Here is an 18521-nt window from a genome sequence, read left to right as displayed (position 1 = left end):
CCACATTGCAGAGTATGTTTTCCCACCTGTTCAACTGCATGCAATAAATCCTGCATTTCTTTACAGTCAGGAGCTTCTCAGCTTGCAAGCATTTTCTGTTTTAACTGAGCCATTAAATATTGTTGGTACTTAAGCATGTGAAACTGGCAATTTAAAGCCCTTACTGCTAAAGTTGCAGAAGTGTAAACTTTCTTCCCCCATTTATCCAAAGCTCTGGAATCTGTCAGAGGGTACTGGATTTTTTGCAATAGAAGCCTTAACCCCTTTTGGACCCTGGGAAATAGTTTATGGATCAGCAGAAGGGTTTTTATAAAGAAACTTGTTTGAGTCAGGGACTCTATAATACCTATCTGGCTTGGCTGGTGCAGGGGGCAAAGAATCATGAGATAAGCTGGATTCAGAGAACACAATATCTAGTACAGGCAGAATAGCCAGAGGCCTGTGCTGAGGCAATAAAAGGAAATCCCTGAGCCTTTTCTTGGATTCTGAATAATCCTGACTTTCCCAATGGAAATGCTCCCTTCATGGTATGTAAAGTTTCCCCAAAAGAATAATCCTCAGGAGGAGAGGCTGAAGGGATAGATTCTTCAGCATCAGAGTCCTCATAGGGGGGTAGAGAGTATCCCTGGTCTGAAGAGGAATCAGAGGAAATGGAAACCTGATCAGAGGAATCAGTCTGTATCCTGCCTAGGCCTTTTCTCAGGAGGGGGATGGGAACCCCTGATTAGAGTAATGAGGTCTTCGGCCATTTTAAGCATCTGTTTCTTAGGCATGGAGGACTGTCCAGGAGAATGCTGTACTTGCTTCTTTGTCTTTAATGGTACTTTTGTCTTGGCTGTTGCTTTAATGGTAAGTTGTGAAAGTCTGAAAACACCCTCAGAAGCCGATGCCTGCTCAGCGGCTCTGGACCCATCTGAGGGATTAGTTTCCGTAGGCCCAATACCTTGAGTTTCCAGAGGCCTAGTTGTCTCCACGTGGGAGTCGGAGGCGGCCTGTGGCTCTGAGGTATCAAGTGTCAGGGGCTGCGAAAGCGCCTCACTGAGAACCGGCGACTGGCCTAGAAGAGGTTTTGTTGTCTGTTTTGGACCTCGGATGCCTGTCTTTATCCTTGTCTTTGCGTTTTTTCGGAATTGCAGTCGTTTGTTGATCCGACGGCATAGTACAATTGAACCTTCGCCCAAAGTAGTGCAAAGCAAAATCAAAACATCTTTATAGTGCGTTTGTTAAATCTAGCACAAAACTGACAACTAGTAACGTCGTGATCAGGGCCTAGGCATGGAATACAGTAAGAGTGGAAGTCCTTATGACGTATTTGCTTCCCACAAGAAATACAATTATTAACTTTTTCTGACATCGCGGTCTGAGGCAAGAAAAAAGTTTCCCCAACAGGGTACTTAGCTTTATTGAAGACTTCGGATCTGAAATTCCACTTCGAAAATCTCAGGAGTCGGCCGACCAGCACTTGCGAACTGCTTCTGCTTCGGGCACCGCGCGGCAAGAAAGACCGAAGAAAATGTCGTCGGATGCATCTTACATACCCCTGACACACTGACGTCAGGGAAGAAGCGACAGCAACCGACGCCGGACCAAGACTTTGGAACTCTGGCCGACTGCGGGACCGCCTGATGGCAGAATAACCCAAGTGTAATGACTGCAGCAGTGTAACACGATGAACACCTGTGGTGTTGTCTGTCTTTATCAAGAGTTGTCCTGGAAGGAAAAGGTATTTGAAGGCTGTCAGAGCATTCTGTACAGTTAACATTTCTTTTTTGATTGATATGCAGGTGAATTTGCCCTGGGCTCCATTTGGCTTGAATGCATCTGCCAGCCATGTGAGCCCCCCTTGCACAGTCTGATACACCTGTTGACAGGGTCTGGGCAGCGATGGGTTGTGGGAAAGGAAGTCCCTTGTTGTGGTTGCAAGCCTCTGCCCACCAAAGGAACTCTGCCCTTAGACAAAGAGTGATAGGAATCAGTATTTCCAAGTCCTGACAGAGTTGACACCACTGAAGTTTCCTCATATGCAGTCTTGCATATGGAATTAGTAGAATGTATGAGGCCATGAACCCTAGGGCTTGCATTATTTTTCTTACAGATAGCTGGGTCTTGGAGGCCATAAGTTTGAAGTAGTTTCTCAAATGAACCTGCTTTTCTGGAGTGAGGAATGGCATCTAGGAAGTTGCGTGCAAGCTTGCTCCCAGGAATACAATCTTTTGGCTGGGCAACAGATGTAATTTCTTTTCACTGATGGTGTACCCCAGAGAAGTTAAAAGTCTCTTTACGAATGCCAGATGCTGAAGTAGCAATTCCTGACTATTCGTCTGAATCAGGCAATCATCCAAGTATAGGTAAATTTGAATACTTCTCTGCCTGTAGTATGCAATGGCTGGAACTAGGCACTTTGTGAATACCCTAGGTGCAGTAGATAAGCCAACGGGAAGTGCAGATTACTGACAGTGCAGAGAGCCTGCCCTGAAACGTAGATATTTCTTGCAAGATTCCCTTGTGGGGATGTGCAGATAAGCTTCTTTTAAGTCTAGGGTGACTAGCCAGGAGTCCTTGGCTAGCATAGGAAGCAGCTGTTGTAGTTTAAGCATTTTGAATTTTGGGACCACCAGGTGTTGAGAATAGACAGATCCAAGATAGGGCACCATGAGTTCTCTTTTCGGGGCACCAGGAACAGTCTGGAATAGAAACCCTGCCCCCTTTGCTCTATTGTAACAGGTTGAATAACTCTTAATACTGAGAAGAAAAAGTACTTGCTTTTGAGCCTCTGCCCACTGGTTTGGAGGAAGATCTGGCACCCCACTTGGGGTTGGCAGTGAGTGGAAGTAGAATCTGTATCCCTGGGATACAATGCTTAGGACCCAATGGTCCTGGGTAATGGACAGCCCATTTTTTAGCATGTAGGGCAAAGTCTTCCCCCTAGGGGTGCAAGTACTTGGGCATGGCTGGGAAGAACGGTAGACAAGTCATTATGAACTTTTTCCATAAGGGGGTGGCTTGCCACTCCCATTTTTAGAGGTGGGAGCACTCCACTGCTTAGATCTCTGCATACCCCGAGACTGTAGTCTTGGTGGTTTGTTGCCCCTGGGTTTGGACTAAGAAGGGCTGCGAGGGACTGGAAAGAACCAGTGTTTAGAAGGCCAATGCCTACTGAATCTAAGTGGCTGTACCTGTAAGAAATCTGTAACAGTTTGCATAGATTTAGCTTTTTTCTCCATCTTTTTAAGAACGTCTTCTGTTTTTATGTCAAACAAGCGTTCCTGGTTCAATGGAGCATCTAGCAATTTTGCTTTGACATGGTCTGGCAGGATTTGTTCTTTCAGCCAAGCATGCCTTCTCAGTACAGACCCAGTGACAGCAGCCCTGCAAGATGCGTCTAAGGCATCAAAACCACCCTGCAAAGTATGTTTACTAACTTGGTTTACAGAATGCATTAACTCTTGTAACTCTTTATTCTCTACACAATCTGGAAGCAACAACATTTTCTATTTACTTAGTTCCAGGATACGCTGCTGATACTTCAACATGTGAAACTGGCAATTTAAAGCCCTTATGGCAAGAGTTGCAGAGGTGTATACCTTCTTACCTCATCTGTCTAAAGCTCTAGAATCCCTGTCTGAAGGGGTAGGGTTTTTGGCTGTGGTGGCCTTAATACCTTTAAGAATCCCACTGCAGATCCAGATACCATTTCCCAGGGACCTAAAGAGAAATTTGCGTGAGTCAGGTACTCTGTAGTACCTGTCAGGCTTTCTAGGAGCTGGTGGTAAAGAATCAGGAGCAAGACTGGACTCCATGAAGACATCATCTACAATATCCAGGATGGGGGGTATAGTTAGAAGCCTGTACTGAGGCAAGTCTAAAAATTCTCTGAGTCTCTTTTTGGACTGTGGGTAGTCCTGGCATTCCCAGCAGAAATGCTCCCTTAAGGTATGCAGGGCTTCACCAAAAGAAAAGTCCTCTGGTGGGGAGGCAGAGGGAATGCAATCCTCTGCATTTGAATCCTCATAGGTAGATAAGAGAATGTCCTGGTAATCAGAGGGATCAGAGTCTTCAGACTCTTGGTCTGTAGAATCAGAAGGAAAATCAATCCCTTGTCTTACAGAGGAAGAAGGCTGGCTTCCCTTAAAGTTATAAGGTCTTCAGCCATTCTAAGCATTTGTTTCCGTGGCATGGGAGGTTGAGCATGAGCTTTGGTTGTCGGTTTTCTAAGCGTAGTGCCAACTCTGGGTCTGAGAAAGTCGGTAGTTTTAGTCAAAAATGAAGATGTTGGTTTAATATGAACATCGGAAGGTTGGAATACACCCTCAGAAGCCGGTGCCTGCACAGCGGGACTGGACCCATTCAAGGTAGAGACTTCCACAGGTTCCAAATTCGAAGAAGCAACTCGTGGCATACCAGACTCCGAATGGGTCTCAGCAGAGGCCTGCCAATCTGTAGAAGCATCAGGGGCTGCGAAAGTGAGTACCGGCCTGTGCAGTCTGTCCCTGTCTTTATACTTACATTTTTTCAGATCATCGGTAGTCAGATGGCTTATAGAAACCATTTCGGAATGCGGAGAACGACAGCGAAAGAATTTAGCGACAAAAATAGCTTGATGACTAATAGTTTGGGCATTGAACAAGGCACAAAATAGACAGTGAGGAACGTCGTGGTCTGGGCCTAAACAGGTAACGCAGTAAGAATGAAAATCCCTGTGAGGTATTTGCTTTCCACAGGCAAGACAATTATTAACTTTTTCTGACATCAGTTAGAGCAAGAAAAAAGGATCCCCAACGGGGTACTTATCTTTTAGAAGACTTCAAGTCTGAAACTCGAAAAATGAAAATTTTAGGATGCGGCTGACCAGCACTTGCGATCTGCTTCGAACACTACATGGCAAGAGCTGATGCAATGGTGCCGGCTGCATGTTTTATACCCCTGACATCCTGACGTTATGATAGAGGCGACAGCTTCTGACGCAGAAATCCCAAGACTCTGGTATTCGGTCCGACTGAGGGCTACCTGCAGACAGATAACCCAAGTGTGATGACTGCAACAGCGAAACACGAAGAACATCTTCAGTTCTCATGTTTAGCTAAGCTACATGATCTTTCTTTCTGGTACATCAGCACAAAATATTTAGTTTAACTAGTCAAACAGCTCAGTCAGATGGCTATTATAAAAGCATTACACCAAAAACTACAGTAAATACTCAATTGTTAGGCATGTACAATGGTACTACACAGAAGAGCTCATCAGGATTTCAAACACTGCATTACTGAGTTTCTGCCCATAGCCGTCCCTTCAATGTGCTATAATATTAACCAAGAAATGTGCAAGACTTCTGCATTTTTTTAATATTGCAAACACCCATTAAAAAGCAAAGATGCATACAACTTGAACTGAATCGTACCACATGTCACAATATGGTTTTCGAGACATTCAATGTTGTTTACATGAACTACAAAATATATGTAATGTTTCAAGAAACAAATCAGTTTACATCACTACTGTAAATCATTGCTATGACCATGAGTGCTGTCTACCATAATTTTATCTGTTCACCGGTTAATAAGGATCTTAAAAAAACTCCACATTTACTAACATTTTGAACAAACAAGAAACTTGGAAAATGAGAACCGTGCAAGACATCATATGAAAGGATGCCCATGGCAAGAAAAAATATCAAAGATATCTTCTGCATTTGTTTTGTCTTGTCTTTTAGTGCACAGCAGATGCAGGAGATTTGTATGTAACTATGTCTTTGTTGTTTTATCTTGAAATAAGTGATGGCATAATGAATGAAATGGGTAATTAAAAATAACGAACAAAAAGCAATTAAAATGCATTCTGTAGACCCCCCCCCCAACCAAAAACGCACTTTGCAAAAACTGAACTGCAAAAAGTCAGGAGCTACGACACCAAAAAAGATGAGATATCAAAAGTCCCTTTATCAGCCACAGAGCTCCCCTGTCATCTTTGTTCCCAACATCATAGTTCTACAGTATTGTTTGCAGCAAGAAGCATCACTACTGCTAACTAATACTGAGGGTTACATACTTGTACTTATGTGAATTAAGTTAAAATCACATTCAGATTTCTCACCTGCTTTAGTTCAGCTACTGTAAGTCTGTTGATTCTTCTTAGCTTCTTTTTTGAAAGCTTGAGGGCTTCCTGTTTCCTATCCTAAATAAATAAATAAAAATATACTTTGGTTTGTGCCACAAAAAAAACAAGTTATGTATCTCTACATCCGTACTCAATCAGCAGAGCTGTAAGAAATCAAGTCATAAGGTACAGGTGGAAAATAGACAGGTTCTTACCATATCTGCCCTTCTTGATACATACTTGACAAGAATATTTTCTCTACTTATCATAATTCACAATACCACACTGAGGGAGATCTATGTGGCCATAATGACTCTCAACAAGCAAAGTTCATGTTACAAAAGAACATACCTTCCCCAAAGCCTGACAATTCATCCTCATGGTTACTAATAATGAACTTGTACAAATCAAGAACTAATCTGGATTTGACATTATATCATTATCAAAGTCATGTGAAAAAATACACATTTGTTTGTCTTGGTCAATCCAGCAGTTTCAAGCATGCAGCATAGACGCTCATCCATAGAGGGACAAAAAATGTCTGACCCAGCAAAGGTTTCACAAAGATCAAGTGACAAGCTAAGAACATATCTGCTATAAACACAAATTCCTGAAACTGGACCGTACAAAGTAATTGCCATGTTAACTCTTGTAGAAACTCTCCCATTCAGGAGAAGCAAGCATGTTTAGTTAAACAAAATGTACTTATTCTCTGATGTACGAGCATCCTTGTTTTAATAACTTAAACCATTAAGCTATTACGGTAAGTTTACTTAAATAACTGCACTTATGATCAATGTAACTGCTCCAATAGCCTACGACAACTATATGATTTTCTAGCAGCATATTTCTTTGCCTCCTTTCATAGCTACTGCACGTCTTCAGAAAAAAAAAAAGATGACAAAAAGGTACTAAAATGTGGCAGCATGTCAGGCTGATGAAGATAGTTTCTGCAAATGCAAAACGGAATACTGTTTGCAGAAACTTTTGCAAACAGTAGATAGAGTTTGACTTTTTCTCCAGTATTGTGCAACCTCAGAATTGGTGTACATAAATCTGGATGGAGAAAGGGATTGTCTCTTACTAATGTTCACCAAAACTACCTTGGTGTTTACTGAAACTACCTTTGGTAAGTCAAAAAGAATCCCTAAAATTCCATCATCTAAGCAGCCAAGAGAAAGTTGTTGAAGACTGGGCTGTATTCAAACAACCCCATGTTATGAGGGAAGCTTGGGATAATTGCCTTTGGCCTAGGGTGAAGACTACGTACACTCTCTAATTCCAATGTATCCACTGAGGTTTTACTTAAGGTGTGGAGGTACATCCAGGGAAGCAAGATCCCCCACCTTGGAGTGGGCCAAGCATTTCAGACGTTCGGTCTCAAAACAAGAAATGCACTGGGTATGCAAGCCTTTGCATGAGATTTTCCTACTGCACTTGTACTTAACCCTCCTAGCTGACATCTAATACCCATAAAGCAAAACAGTTAAAAAGGTAAAGGAAATTTCGGCAATAGGGGACTTATCTAATAATTTGCAGCAACAGTAACATTCATAAATTTGCCTACATATCCCTACATTTAGGAGATGAGTTAATGTGTCACAGGTACGATCCTGAGAAGGTAAAGCTTTGCTATCCTGGCTGGGCATCAGCTGTGATAAACCACTAGTTAAGAATATTGCCACAGTGATTTCAGGCAGGGCATGCTATGAGATCCAAAAGCCTCAGAAATTCCCTCGCAGAAAATGAAGTCCAAGTAGAAAACTCTTGAAATAAAGATACAGATCTTTTTTCCTGTAGAAGAAATGCTCTTTGAACTGAGGTGTCTTAAGACAGCCCAAGAACACAATCCTGTATGATGGTGTCAAAAAAAGACTTTTGAAAGTTCTCTTGGAATCTCAGCTCATTTAACAGATCTCTCATACAAGCAAGAAATTCCCGACATTTTGAAAAACACTCTGAAAACATAAGCAAGTCATCTAAATATGGAAAAACAGATATCCTGTAGCCTATAATGAGCTACAACTGGGTGAGCATTCTTGATGCAGTGGATAGTCCAAAGGGTAAGGCAGATAATGAGAATTCACCCAAACAAAACCTTAAGAAACAACTGAAGTCTGGATGAAAAGGGATGTTATAAGCATCTTTTAAATAAAATGTCATCAGGTTCATAGGTTCATACTAGGCTATCTGCCCTAGGGCATTTATAAGCCTAGCCAGAGTGTGTTTGGCTTTCGCCACCCATTTTAAATTAATTTTGCTATGCCCTTTTTCGAGGTTAGTATACTGTGCCTCTGTCTAACAGTGACACAGAAGTGATACCCGGGGTAAACCTACGATCTCCCATCTACTCATCAAGATTCCTCTTGAAGAGAGTCAATGAGGGACTCTGCCTAACCTGGACTGGGATTTTATTCAAGAGTGAAGGGATCCTCTAGGTTATGAATCTGTCCCTCCAGCATGTCCTATTTATTTCAGTGCTGAGGTTCAAGTCTCTCGAGTGCGTAGCTCAATGGGATTTGGATTTTCTGAGGTGCAGCATGTCCATGAATTCCGGGCTGGACATGGCTTTATGAGCAGGCGGTATGCCACTGAGTAGAGCTTGAGTTTCTTTAACCGGGCAGCATATGGCATCTGTTTGAGCCCTTTGATCCTCTTGGTGAGGCACTTTTGGGGTCTTTCCAGTTGCTGCAGGTGTCTGGTAAGGTACATCCCAAAAGGGGCATTGTACTCAATTATGGGCCCGATGAGGGATGAGTAAAGAGGCATGATGACCTCCCTGATCTAGATGTGAATCCCTTCATGATTAGGTGGGCTATATAAAATGTTTTTCTAACCACTTTGGCCACGTGGTTGTCAAATGAGAGATTGCTATCAACTTGGTTCCCCAGGTCCCTAATTACTTCTTCTGTACTTAATGGATTACCACCTATGTGGTAATTTGTGGGCACTTTGTTTTTGCCAAAGGGGATGACTACACACTTTTTGGCATTTAGCTTGAGGCCATGGCTCTGGCACCAGTTGTCTGTTTCTATGAGGCCCTTTTGGAGGATGCTTGTGTCGGCTGGAGAGTCGATTATGGCGCCCAGTTTGCAGTCATCTGCGAACTTGGTCAGCCACAGTCCTTCCGTGTTGGCCTGTACCTCCGAGAAATATATACCGAACAAGAGAGGTCCCAGGACTGAGCCTTGTGGGACGCCACTTGTAACTGGTTTGGAGTCTGACATGGCTCCAGCAATTCTAACCATGTGGGTTCTGTCCTTGAGCCAGTTTGCAACCCACCTAATGACATAGGGGTTTATATTTAAGCTGGTGAGCTTATCTATAATGCCAGAGTGGGGTATTGTATTGAAGGCTTTTGCGAGGTCCAGGTAGGTTGTGTGGTCCACCTTCCCCTCGTCAATGGCCTTGGTGACTGTTTCAAAGAAATCGGCCAGGTTTAAGAGGCAGGATCTACCCTTAAAGCCGAACTGGGTAGGATCCAGTGTCTGTAGGTCCCCAATATCTTTATTTATGAGGTCCATGATGATCCCTTCCATAGCTTTGCAGACCAAGCTAGTCAGGCTTATGGGGCGATAGTTTCCAGGATCTGTTGAGCCACCACCTTTGTGGAGAGGGACCACTGTTGCTGTACACCACTCTTTGGGTACATATCCTGTAGTAAGGCTGAGATTGAACAGTAGTTTTATGTTTGGGTTTAGCTCTTCTTGGAGTTCATGTAGGACGCAGCCCGGGACACCGTCTGGTCCCATTGATGCTGTGTTTTTTGCTTTGGAGAGGGCGGCTCTTACCTGAGCATCTGAGATATCAGGAAACTTAAATGATGGAGAAGAGGTAACAACTTGTGAAGTAACAGCATTTTAACTTGGCCACTATCACAAATTGGTTTAAGAATGAGAGATCCAGAACTTGTCTCCAAGCATTTTCTTTCTTTAGCATCAAAACATACTTGGACAAAAATCTTTCCCAAACTGGAAAGAAGGAACTGGCTCCTGAGAGAACATATGCTGAAGGACAAGGGGAAAAAGAGAAGTCTGCTCTGGAGGATAAGGAATGACCCCCCAAAGGAAAAATTTCTTCTCATTGCCACCTGTAACCTTGATGATCGATCTTCGGAACCCATTTGTTTGACACTCTTTTGCCAAAGAGAAAAGGAGATTTAAACTTTCTGGGAGGGAAAAGGGACTGCCAGGGTGGGAGGTGGGGGACATAATCCCTTAAACAATCACTCAGACTCACTGGGATGTTCTTTGTTTTGAGGAGTTCGTGTATTCTTATTGGAACCCCCTTGCCATTGCTTCTTAACTGTCTACCAGCATTTTGTTGAGACTTTTGTTCTTTCCAAAAGTGGATAAGAGGTTTGAGAATCCCTTGAAGAATATGGAAAATGAGGGCTCAAAATTATACAGACTCCATGCATCAGCTTACTACTTTCATCACACTGAAAACCTCTGCAGCAGAGGGACTAAAAACTAAATATCTATCCGAAGAATTAAAAATCTAATTTTTCACAAACTGGGAGGTTATGAAAACACAGCCCTACTAGTAGTATCAACAATCACACGTGCACTTTAAACAATGAGCTGTGACCAGTATGACGTAAAAAAACTAAACAATTTAAAGGAGGTTTTTCCTCACAAGAAGACACCACAGACAACAGAAGCATCAACAGAATGGTTTGGCAGGATGGGTATACCTCAGAGAATACTACTGCTTTGGAACAGGCACCCCATTCACATAAAACAAAGTTCATTCCTGTCCACTGAAAGTGCAACTTGCATCTATGAATGGGAAACAGAAAATCTACCTCAGGACTGTCCTCTGTACTATTAATGGGCAGCTCCTAAATGCTTTATCGCAAGCATGGGTCCCCTCATATTATCTATGGTATGATTCCAGTTATTCTCATTAGGAGTAATATGTAATTATCCATCATGGGATGGGTAAGGCCCATCCCTAACCAAATGGGATTAGTTAATTACTGTGCAAAAATGGAAACTGGCTTGGTTTTAAATGGCCTGCAAGGGCAACTAGCATAGTACTTGCAATTAGTACTTTAGAATTAGTCAGAATAAACTAACACATCAGACTGACAATTCAAAATTCTGAAAATCAAAGTTTCAGAAGCATATACTTTTTCAACATACTTCTCAATTATTTGCCCATTAGTGTCAGTGTAGGATTGGAATCAATGTTTAGCAGCAGTAGGATTAACTAAAGCGGGTCAAGTTTGGGATAACAGTATAAATACTTAAAAGACTGAGGAACTTCAAGCAACCTATTTGCCTTTTTAGAGGCAGCAGGCTATCAGGACAACTGCAGGAAGTGACGCATCCTATAATGCTGGCAACATTGGAAGAATGGGTGAAGATTCTGGAAATTCCATTTGTAGCAGCTCATATTATTTTCTAAGGGACTGAAAAACCTTAGTGCTCTCACACCGAAAACACTGGCATATGCTGAAAATAGTCTCAGAGAAAGAGGAAACACCCACAGGGGGAATGAAATACTGTACTGTCCCCTGAATCAGAAATCTGAGGACAAAACCATGCATCTGTCCCTTCATCTTCCTAACCAGACTCAGAATCTTGAATTTATATATTAAAAAAAGCATCCTTTTTCTTTCATCAGAAACCATATTATACAAAGTACATAACCAAATGAAAGTGCTACTGGTTAAGCGCTTTCATCCACTCAAATTGTGGACTTCAGAACGAGTAGCACTATTAAACAATCCATTTAAATGCATAGTTTTTTTGCACCAATGGGTTAGTTTTTTGAAAATTAAAGCTATAGCTGCCTAATTTCTGTGATGTACTACTAGTTAATGAACTCGTACAATAATACAGTTACATTTTCACAAATATTACTAATGTATTCCATCTTAATAAAATCAATCAAATGAAATCAACTGTGGGTGCACTTTCAAACATCCTGTTACTAATCTATTAAATCCAAATGTTTATGCCCTAGTTGCTAAAATGGGCTTAACCGGAATGTTGTCATTTAATCCTGGGGGGTGGGGTAGTTGCATCTAATAGCAATTGCCACTTCACTTCTTTCAATCCCAGAATTGCCTTAATATTCCCTCCACAAGGATTCTCCTTAACTTGCTCTATACCAACAAATTTAAAACTGTGGTCGTTCCCTCACTTCCCAATATGCCTGTAATAAGGCATTATTTTTATCCTGCTTCCTAATCCTATATAAATGATCATAAATCCGATTTCTGAGACATCCATCGGTTTTTCCCACATAATATCCTGAACATACTGTACATTTAGGTAAATAAATCACGTTTGGTGTTACAATTCCCTGTTTTAAATGTAACAGTAGTTCTGTCCCCATTTGCCAAAACTATCTTGTCATCCTCTAATATAGCATGACATTGTGCACGTCCCACACTTTCTAGTGCGACCCAACCTACTATTCATCCTAATATTCTCGCCACGCTGTTTCAGAGTGCTTTTCAAATTGCTTTTTAAATTCCATCCAGGCTTATAAACAAATACGGGGGTCTCTCCCACCATTTGTGTAATATTTTCATCAGTCGTGAGGATATTCCAATTGTGCATAATGACTTTCTTAACCTCATTTACATGGGGACCGTATTCAAGTACGCAAGCATGATTAAAGTGTGTCTCACTATCATTAGTTGCACCTAGGGGAAGATTCTGTACCATTCCCGTACCTAGCAAAGGTTTATATTTACCTCCCCATTCACTTATAACATATCTGATAATGTCAGATTAGCCCTTTGGGGTATCCCCTTCCACTAAACATTTCTCCAATAAAGTTAATTTCCTGCACCATATCCTCATACTGTGAAGTCATTTGGGCTGCTCGAATACACTGTCCTTTCAATATATTTTTTTACTTAACCTCTTGGATGATTGCTAGAATATTCCAAGTAGGTGTTACTAAATGTATCTTTTCAATGGATACGAGACAAAGCCGGTAGGTGTGTGAGTAATCAATGTGTCCAAGTATGCGATACTATTCGAATTATTATAGGTGAATTTCAGATGCACTAGTATTATTTATATATTCCATAAATTGCTTAAATCTACCTAGGGAATCATCCCACAGGATGAAAATATCATCCAAAAAACGAGTGTAGTATCTAATACTACCCATATACTTGCTTGTAAAGACATGTATTTTCCAATCAAGCATGACCAGGTTGGCAAAGATGGGAGCACAAGTGGCCCCCATCTCTACCCCTCTGGTCTGCCTATAATGTTCACCTTCATAAAAGATGTAATTATGGTCCAAAGAGTACAGTTTTGTACCTACCATAAATGTAGATGTTCGAGTGTTCACACTGCTGCAGTCATCACACTTGGGTTATCCTGCAGTCAGGCAGCCCTGCAGTCGGCCCGAGTTCCAAAGTCTTGGTCCGGCGTCGGTTGCTGTCGCTTCTTCCCTGACGTCAGTGCGCCAGGGGTATACAAGATGCAGCAGATGCCATTTTCTTCAGTTTTTCTTGCCCCAGATGTCAGGTGCCCCCAAGTAGGTAGGCAATACATATTGCTAATCAAAAATATACATATAAAATAAAAACAATACCTTCAGTTACCAGCAAATACACCCCAAAGGTTGTATAGGATAGAAAGGTATAGATAGGCCCAGCTATTTCAGAGGGGATGGAGGGAGGGTAACCTGGACTGCAGCAGTGTGAACACTCGAACATCTACATTTATGGTAGGTACAAAACTGCACTATGTTCATCGTGTTACACTGCTGCAGTCATCACACTTGGGTAGAATCCCAAAGCTAAGGTTGGGTGGCTGGTCTATAAACAGTCTATAAACAGTTAGGAATGGTTATGAGACCCTGTAGAACTGAAGTGGCAAATCCTGCTCTGGATTTAGAGTAAAGAGGCAGGTGGTAATGCTTGGTAAAGGTGTGCACTGAACTCCCAAGTTGCATCCTCCAAATTTTCCTTGGTAGGTACTCCTCTGAGAAAGGCTGTTGAAGTGGCTGTTGCCCTGGTGGAATGTGGTCTGATGTTATTTGGGACTGATTTTCCATGCTGTTTGTAGCAGTACCGAATACAGTGTCCTATCCATTTGGATATAGTCTGCTTTGAGACAGCCTTGCCCTGTGATCCTGCAGCATATGCCACACACAGTTGCTCGGTTTTCCTGAAAGCTTTTGTTTTGTCCAAGTAGAAGCGTAGCGGCCTGTGTATGTCCAAAGAATGCAGAAGTTTCTCCCCTTTATTCTGTGGGTTTGGATAAAAGGTTGGCAAATGGATGGTTTGGTTAAGAGACACACTAGATACCACCTTTGGCATAAAGGAAGAGTTTGTCCTGAAAGATGCCCTGTCCTGATGAAAAATTATAAAAGGTTCCACTGCCATTAATGCCTGTAGCTCTGAGACTCTTCGTGCTGAAGTTACTGCCAGGAGCAGAGCTGTTTTCCATGACAAAAATTTTAGATCGGCTGTATTGGCCTGCTCAAAAGGTGGTAGGGTCAGTTTTTCCAAAACGAAATTGAGGTCCCAAGTTGGTGTTAGTGCTCTCCGGGGCAGTCTTATGTTTTTAGCCCCTCTGAGGTACTGCTTTAATAAGGGATGAGAGAATAAAGGAGGATCCGTGTTGTAATGTGCTGAAATGGCAGAGGCGTGGATCTTAATTGATGAGAAGGATAGGCCTCTGTCTAGCATCTCAGTTAAGTATTGTAAAATCTGAGGAATGTTTGGAACAAGAGGGTCAAGGCTATGAGCCTGGTTCCAGGTGCAGAATCTTTTCCATTTTTCTGAGTAAGCTTTCCTGGTGCTAGGCCTCCTGACCTCCAAAATGACATCCATAACAGCTTTAGAGAGAGGTGTTGCCTGTTTGGCTAATGTATCTGCCATGCAACCAGGTTTATGGTTTTGAGCTGACTGTGCAGGATCGGATTGTTTTGTTGAGTTAGAAGGTGTGGAATTTGAGGCAAAATCCATGGTAGGCCCTGAGCCAAGTTCCTTAAGATAGGGTACCAGTGCTGGCGTGGCCAGTCTGGAGCAATCAGGATCATTTGTGGTTTTTCTTGTCTGGCTTTTAGGAGTACCTTTGAAAGGACAGGCAGTGGTGGGAAGGCATACACTTTTAGGTTTTTCCAGCTGAACAGAAGAGCATCCACTTTCCATGCTTGTTTGTGATAAGTCCTTGTGCAGAATTTTTGTAGTTGGTAATTCAGTGGGGTGGCAAAAAGATCTATGCCTGGGCATCCCCATTTTTGCATTACCATGCTGAAGATTTGTGGATTCAATTTCCATTCGTGAGGGTCCATGACATTTCTGCTTAGATAGTCTGCCAGAGTATTCTTCTTTCCTGGCAGGAATTGTGCTTGCATGTGAACTTGGTACGTTAGAGCTGTGTTCCACAAGGTCATGGCTTGCTGCATAGGGGATAAGAATGAGTGCCCCCTTGCTTGTTTATGTACCACATTACTGTAGTGTTGTCTGTCTTTAGTAATAGTTGTCTTGGATGTAGAAGGTCCTTGCTCCTGTTGTGGTACTTTTTGAATAGCTCTCATGTCCATGAGGGCTGAAATTTGTTTTTGCGCCTCTGCCCATTGATTTTGTGGCAGGTCTGGCATTCCTTTTAGCCTTGGTAAAGTATGAAAGTGGAATCTGTAGCCTTGAGACACAATATCCAGAACCCATTTGTCTTGGGTGATTGTTTGCCAGTTTTGAGAAAAAAGTGCTAGTTTTCCCCCTAAGGGGGCTTCCAAAAGGGACGTGCTTGGCATACGAAGAGGAAAGTCATTGTGACTGTTTCCTGTAAGGTTGAGACTTGTCCTCACCTCCTTTTGGCATTGAGGTGCCCCACTGTCGTTGTCTGTTTGAGCCTTGGGGTTGAGATCTGCCTCTTGGGTGTCTGTATCTGCCTGTGTGTGGCCTGTCTGACACTGAAAAGGACCAATTCTTAGTTGGCCAATTTCTGCTTAAACGAGGTGGCTGTACCTGTAAGAAATTCTTGACTGTTTGCATAGATTTAGCTTTATCCTCCATTTTTTAACACCTCTTCTGAATTAACACCAAACAAAGTATCATGCTGTAAAGGAGCATCCAATAATTTTGCCTTAACATGATCAGGTAAACTCTGTTCTTTTAACCAAGCATGTCTTCGAATAACAGAACCTGTAACTGCAGCTCTACAAGAGACCTCTAAAGAATCAAATCCACATTGCAGAGTATGTTTTCCCACCTGTTCAACTGCATGCAATAAATCCCGTATTTCTTTACAATCAGGAGCTTCTGAGCTTGCAAGCATTTTCTGTTTTAACTGAGCCATTAAATGTTGTTGGTACTTAAGCATGTGAAACTGGCAATTTAAAGCTCTTACGGCTAAAGTTGCAGATGTCTATACTTTCTTCCCCCATCTATCCAAAGCTCTGGAATCTCTGTCAGAGGGTACTGGATTTTTTGCAATGGAAGCCTTAACCCCATTTGGACCCTGGGAAATAGTTTCTGGATCAGCAGAGGGTTTTTTTAAAGAAACTTGTGAGAGTCAGGAACTCTGTAATACCTATCTGGCTTGGCTGGAGTAGGGGACAAAGTCAGGAGATGGGCTGGATTCAGAGAAAGTACAGTTTTGTACCTACCATAAATGTAGATGTTCGAGTGTTCACACTGCTGCAGTCATCACACTTGGGTTATCCTGCCGTCAGGCGGTCCCGCAGTCGGCCAGAGTTCCAAAGTCTTGGTCCGGCGTCGGTTGCTGTCGCTTCTTCCCAGACGTCAGTGCGCCAAGGGTATACAAGAGGCATCCAACGCCATTTTCTTCAGTTTTTCTTGCCCCAGATGTCAGGTGCCCCCAAGTAGGTAGGCAATACATATTGCTAATAAAACATGTAAAAGGAATAAAAGGAATGCCTTCAGTTACAAGCAAATACACCACAAAGGTTGTACAGGATAGAAAAGGTATAGAAAAGTTCAGCTAGGTCAGAGGGGATGGAGGGAGGGTAACCTGGACTGCAGCAGTGTGAACACTCGAACATCTACATTTATGGTAGGTACAAAACTGTACTATGTTCGTGTTACACTGCTGCAGTCATCACACACGGGTTGAATCCCAAAGCCAAGGATGGGTGGTGGAACTAAACAGGGTTTGGAGAGGCTAGTAGACCCTGCAGAACTGCAGTGGCAAAGCCAGCTCTGAATTTAGAGTATAGAGGTAAGTTGATAGTGCTTGGTGAAGGTGTGCACTAAACTCCAAGTTGCAGCCTCCAAAATATCCTTGGTTGGTACCCTTCTGAGGAAGGCTGTTGATGTTGCTGTAGCCCTGGTGGAATGGGGCCTAATGTTACCAGGTACAGGTTTCCCATGGTGTGTGTAGCAGAAATGGATACAATGTTCTATCCATTTTGAAATGGTCTGTTTTGAGATAGCCTTTCCTTGTGATCCTGCAGCATAGGATACAAAGAGCTGGTCAGATTTTCTGAAAGCCTTAGTTTTATCCAAGTAGTAACGTAATTGCCTGTGAATGTCCAAAGAGTGTAGGAGCCTTTCCCCTTTGTTCTGGGGGTTTGGATAAAAGGTGGGCAAATTAATGGTTTGGTTTAGGGCCACACTGGGTACCACCTTTGGCATAAAGGAAGGGTTAGTTCGTAAAGCGACTCTGTCTTGATGAAAAATGATGAAAGGCTCCACTGCCATTAGGGCCTGTAGCTCTGAGACTCTTCGTGCTGAAGTTATTGCTAGCAGCAGGGCAGTTTTCCATGATAGAAACTGTAGATCAACTGTAAAAGCTGGTTCAAAGGGTGGTAGTGTAAGTTTTTCCAAAACAAAATTGAGATCCCAAGTTGGTGTTGGTGCTCTCCGGGGAGGTCTTATGTTCTTAGCCCCTCTGAGGAACTGTCTTAGTAATGGATGTGAAAATATAGGAGGATCCGTGTTGTATTGAGCTGAAATAGCTGAGGCATGGATCTTAATAGATGAAAAAGAAAGACCTTTGTGCAACATCTCAGTTAAATATTGAAGAATCTGAGGAATATTTGGGACAAGGGGATTTTGGCCTTTAGCCTGGTTCCAGGCGTAGAATCTTTTCCATTTGTCTGAATACGCTTTCCTGGTGCTGGGCCTCCTGGCCTCCAGAATGACATTCATCACAGCTTTAGAGAGAAGTGTTGACTGGTTGTTTAGGTAATTTGCCATGCAGCCAGATTTAAAGTCTTGAGCTGGCTGTGTAGAATCAGATTGTTTTGCTTAGTGAGCAGGTGAGGAATTGGAAGTAAAATCCACGGTGGGCCTTGAGCCATGTTCCTTAGTATTGGATACCAGTGTTGGCGTGGCCAGTCTATAGCAATGAGTATCATTTGTGGCCTCTCTAATCTGGCTTTCAGCAACACCTTTGCCAGAAGAGGCAGTGAAGGAAAGGCATACACTTGTCAATGTTTTCCAACTGAATGAGAGGGCGTCCACTTTCCAAGCTAGT

General features: G+C 42.5%; 1 protein-coding gene across 1 annotated transcript in view; it reads right to left on the bottom strand.

Annotated features, from left to right (window-relative positions):
- SF3B2 (splicing factor 3b subunit 2) overlaps positions 1-18521 on the bottom strand; it is a gene marked incomplete in the record, with an annotated part of 1007319 nt that overhangs the window by 517679 nt on the left and 471119 nt on the right. Inside the window, 1 exon segment of the mRNA XM_044075829.1 lies at positions 6091-6171. Coding sequence (XP_043931764.1) covers positions 6091-6171 — 81 coding nt within the window.

This window comes from Protopterus annectens, chromosome 6.part1, assembly GCF_019279795.1.
Source record: "Protopterus annectens isolate FY-2018-M chromosome 6.part1, PAN1.0, whole genome shotgun sequence".
In the NCBI taxonomy this organism is placed as follows: Eukaryota; Metazoa; Chordata; order Ceratodontiformes; family Protopteridae; genus Protopterus; species Protopterus annectens.
The sequence above is the reverse complement of the archived record's forward strand: the minus strand, read 5'-3'. Positions and strand labels throughout refer to the sequence as shown.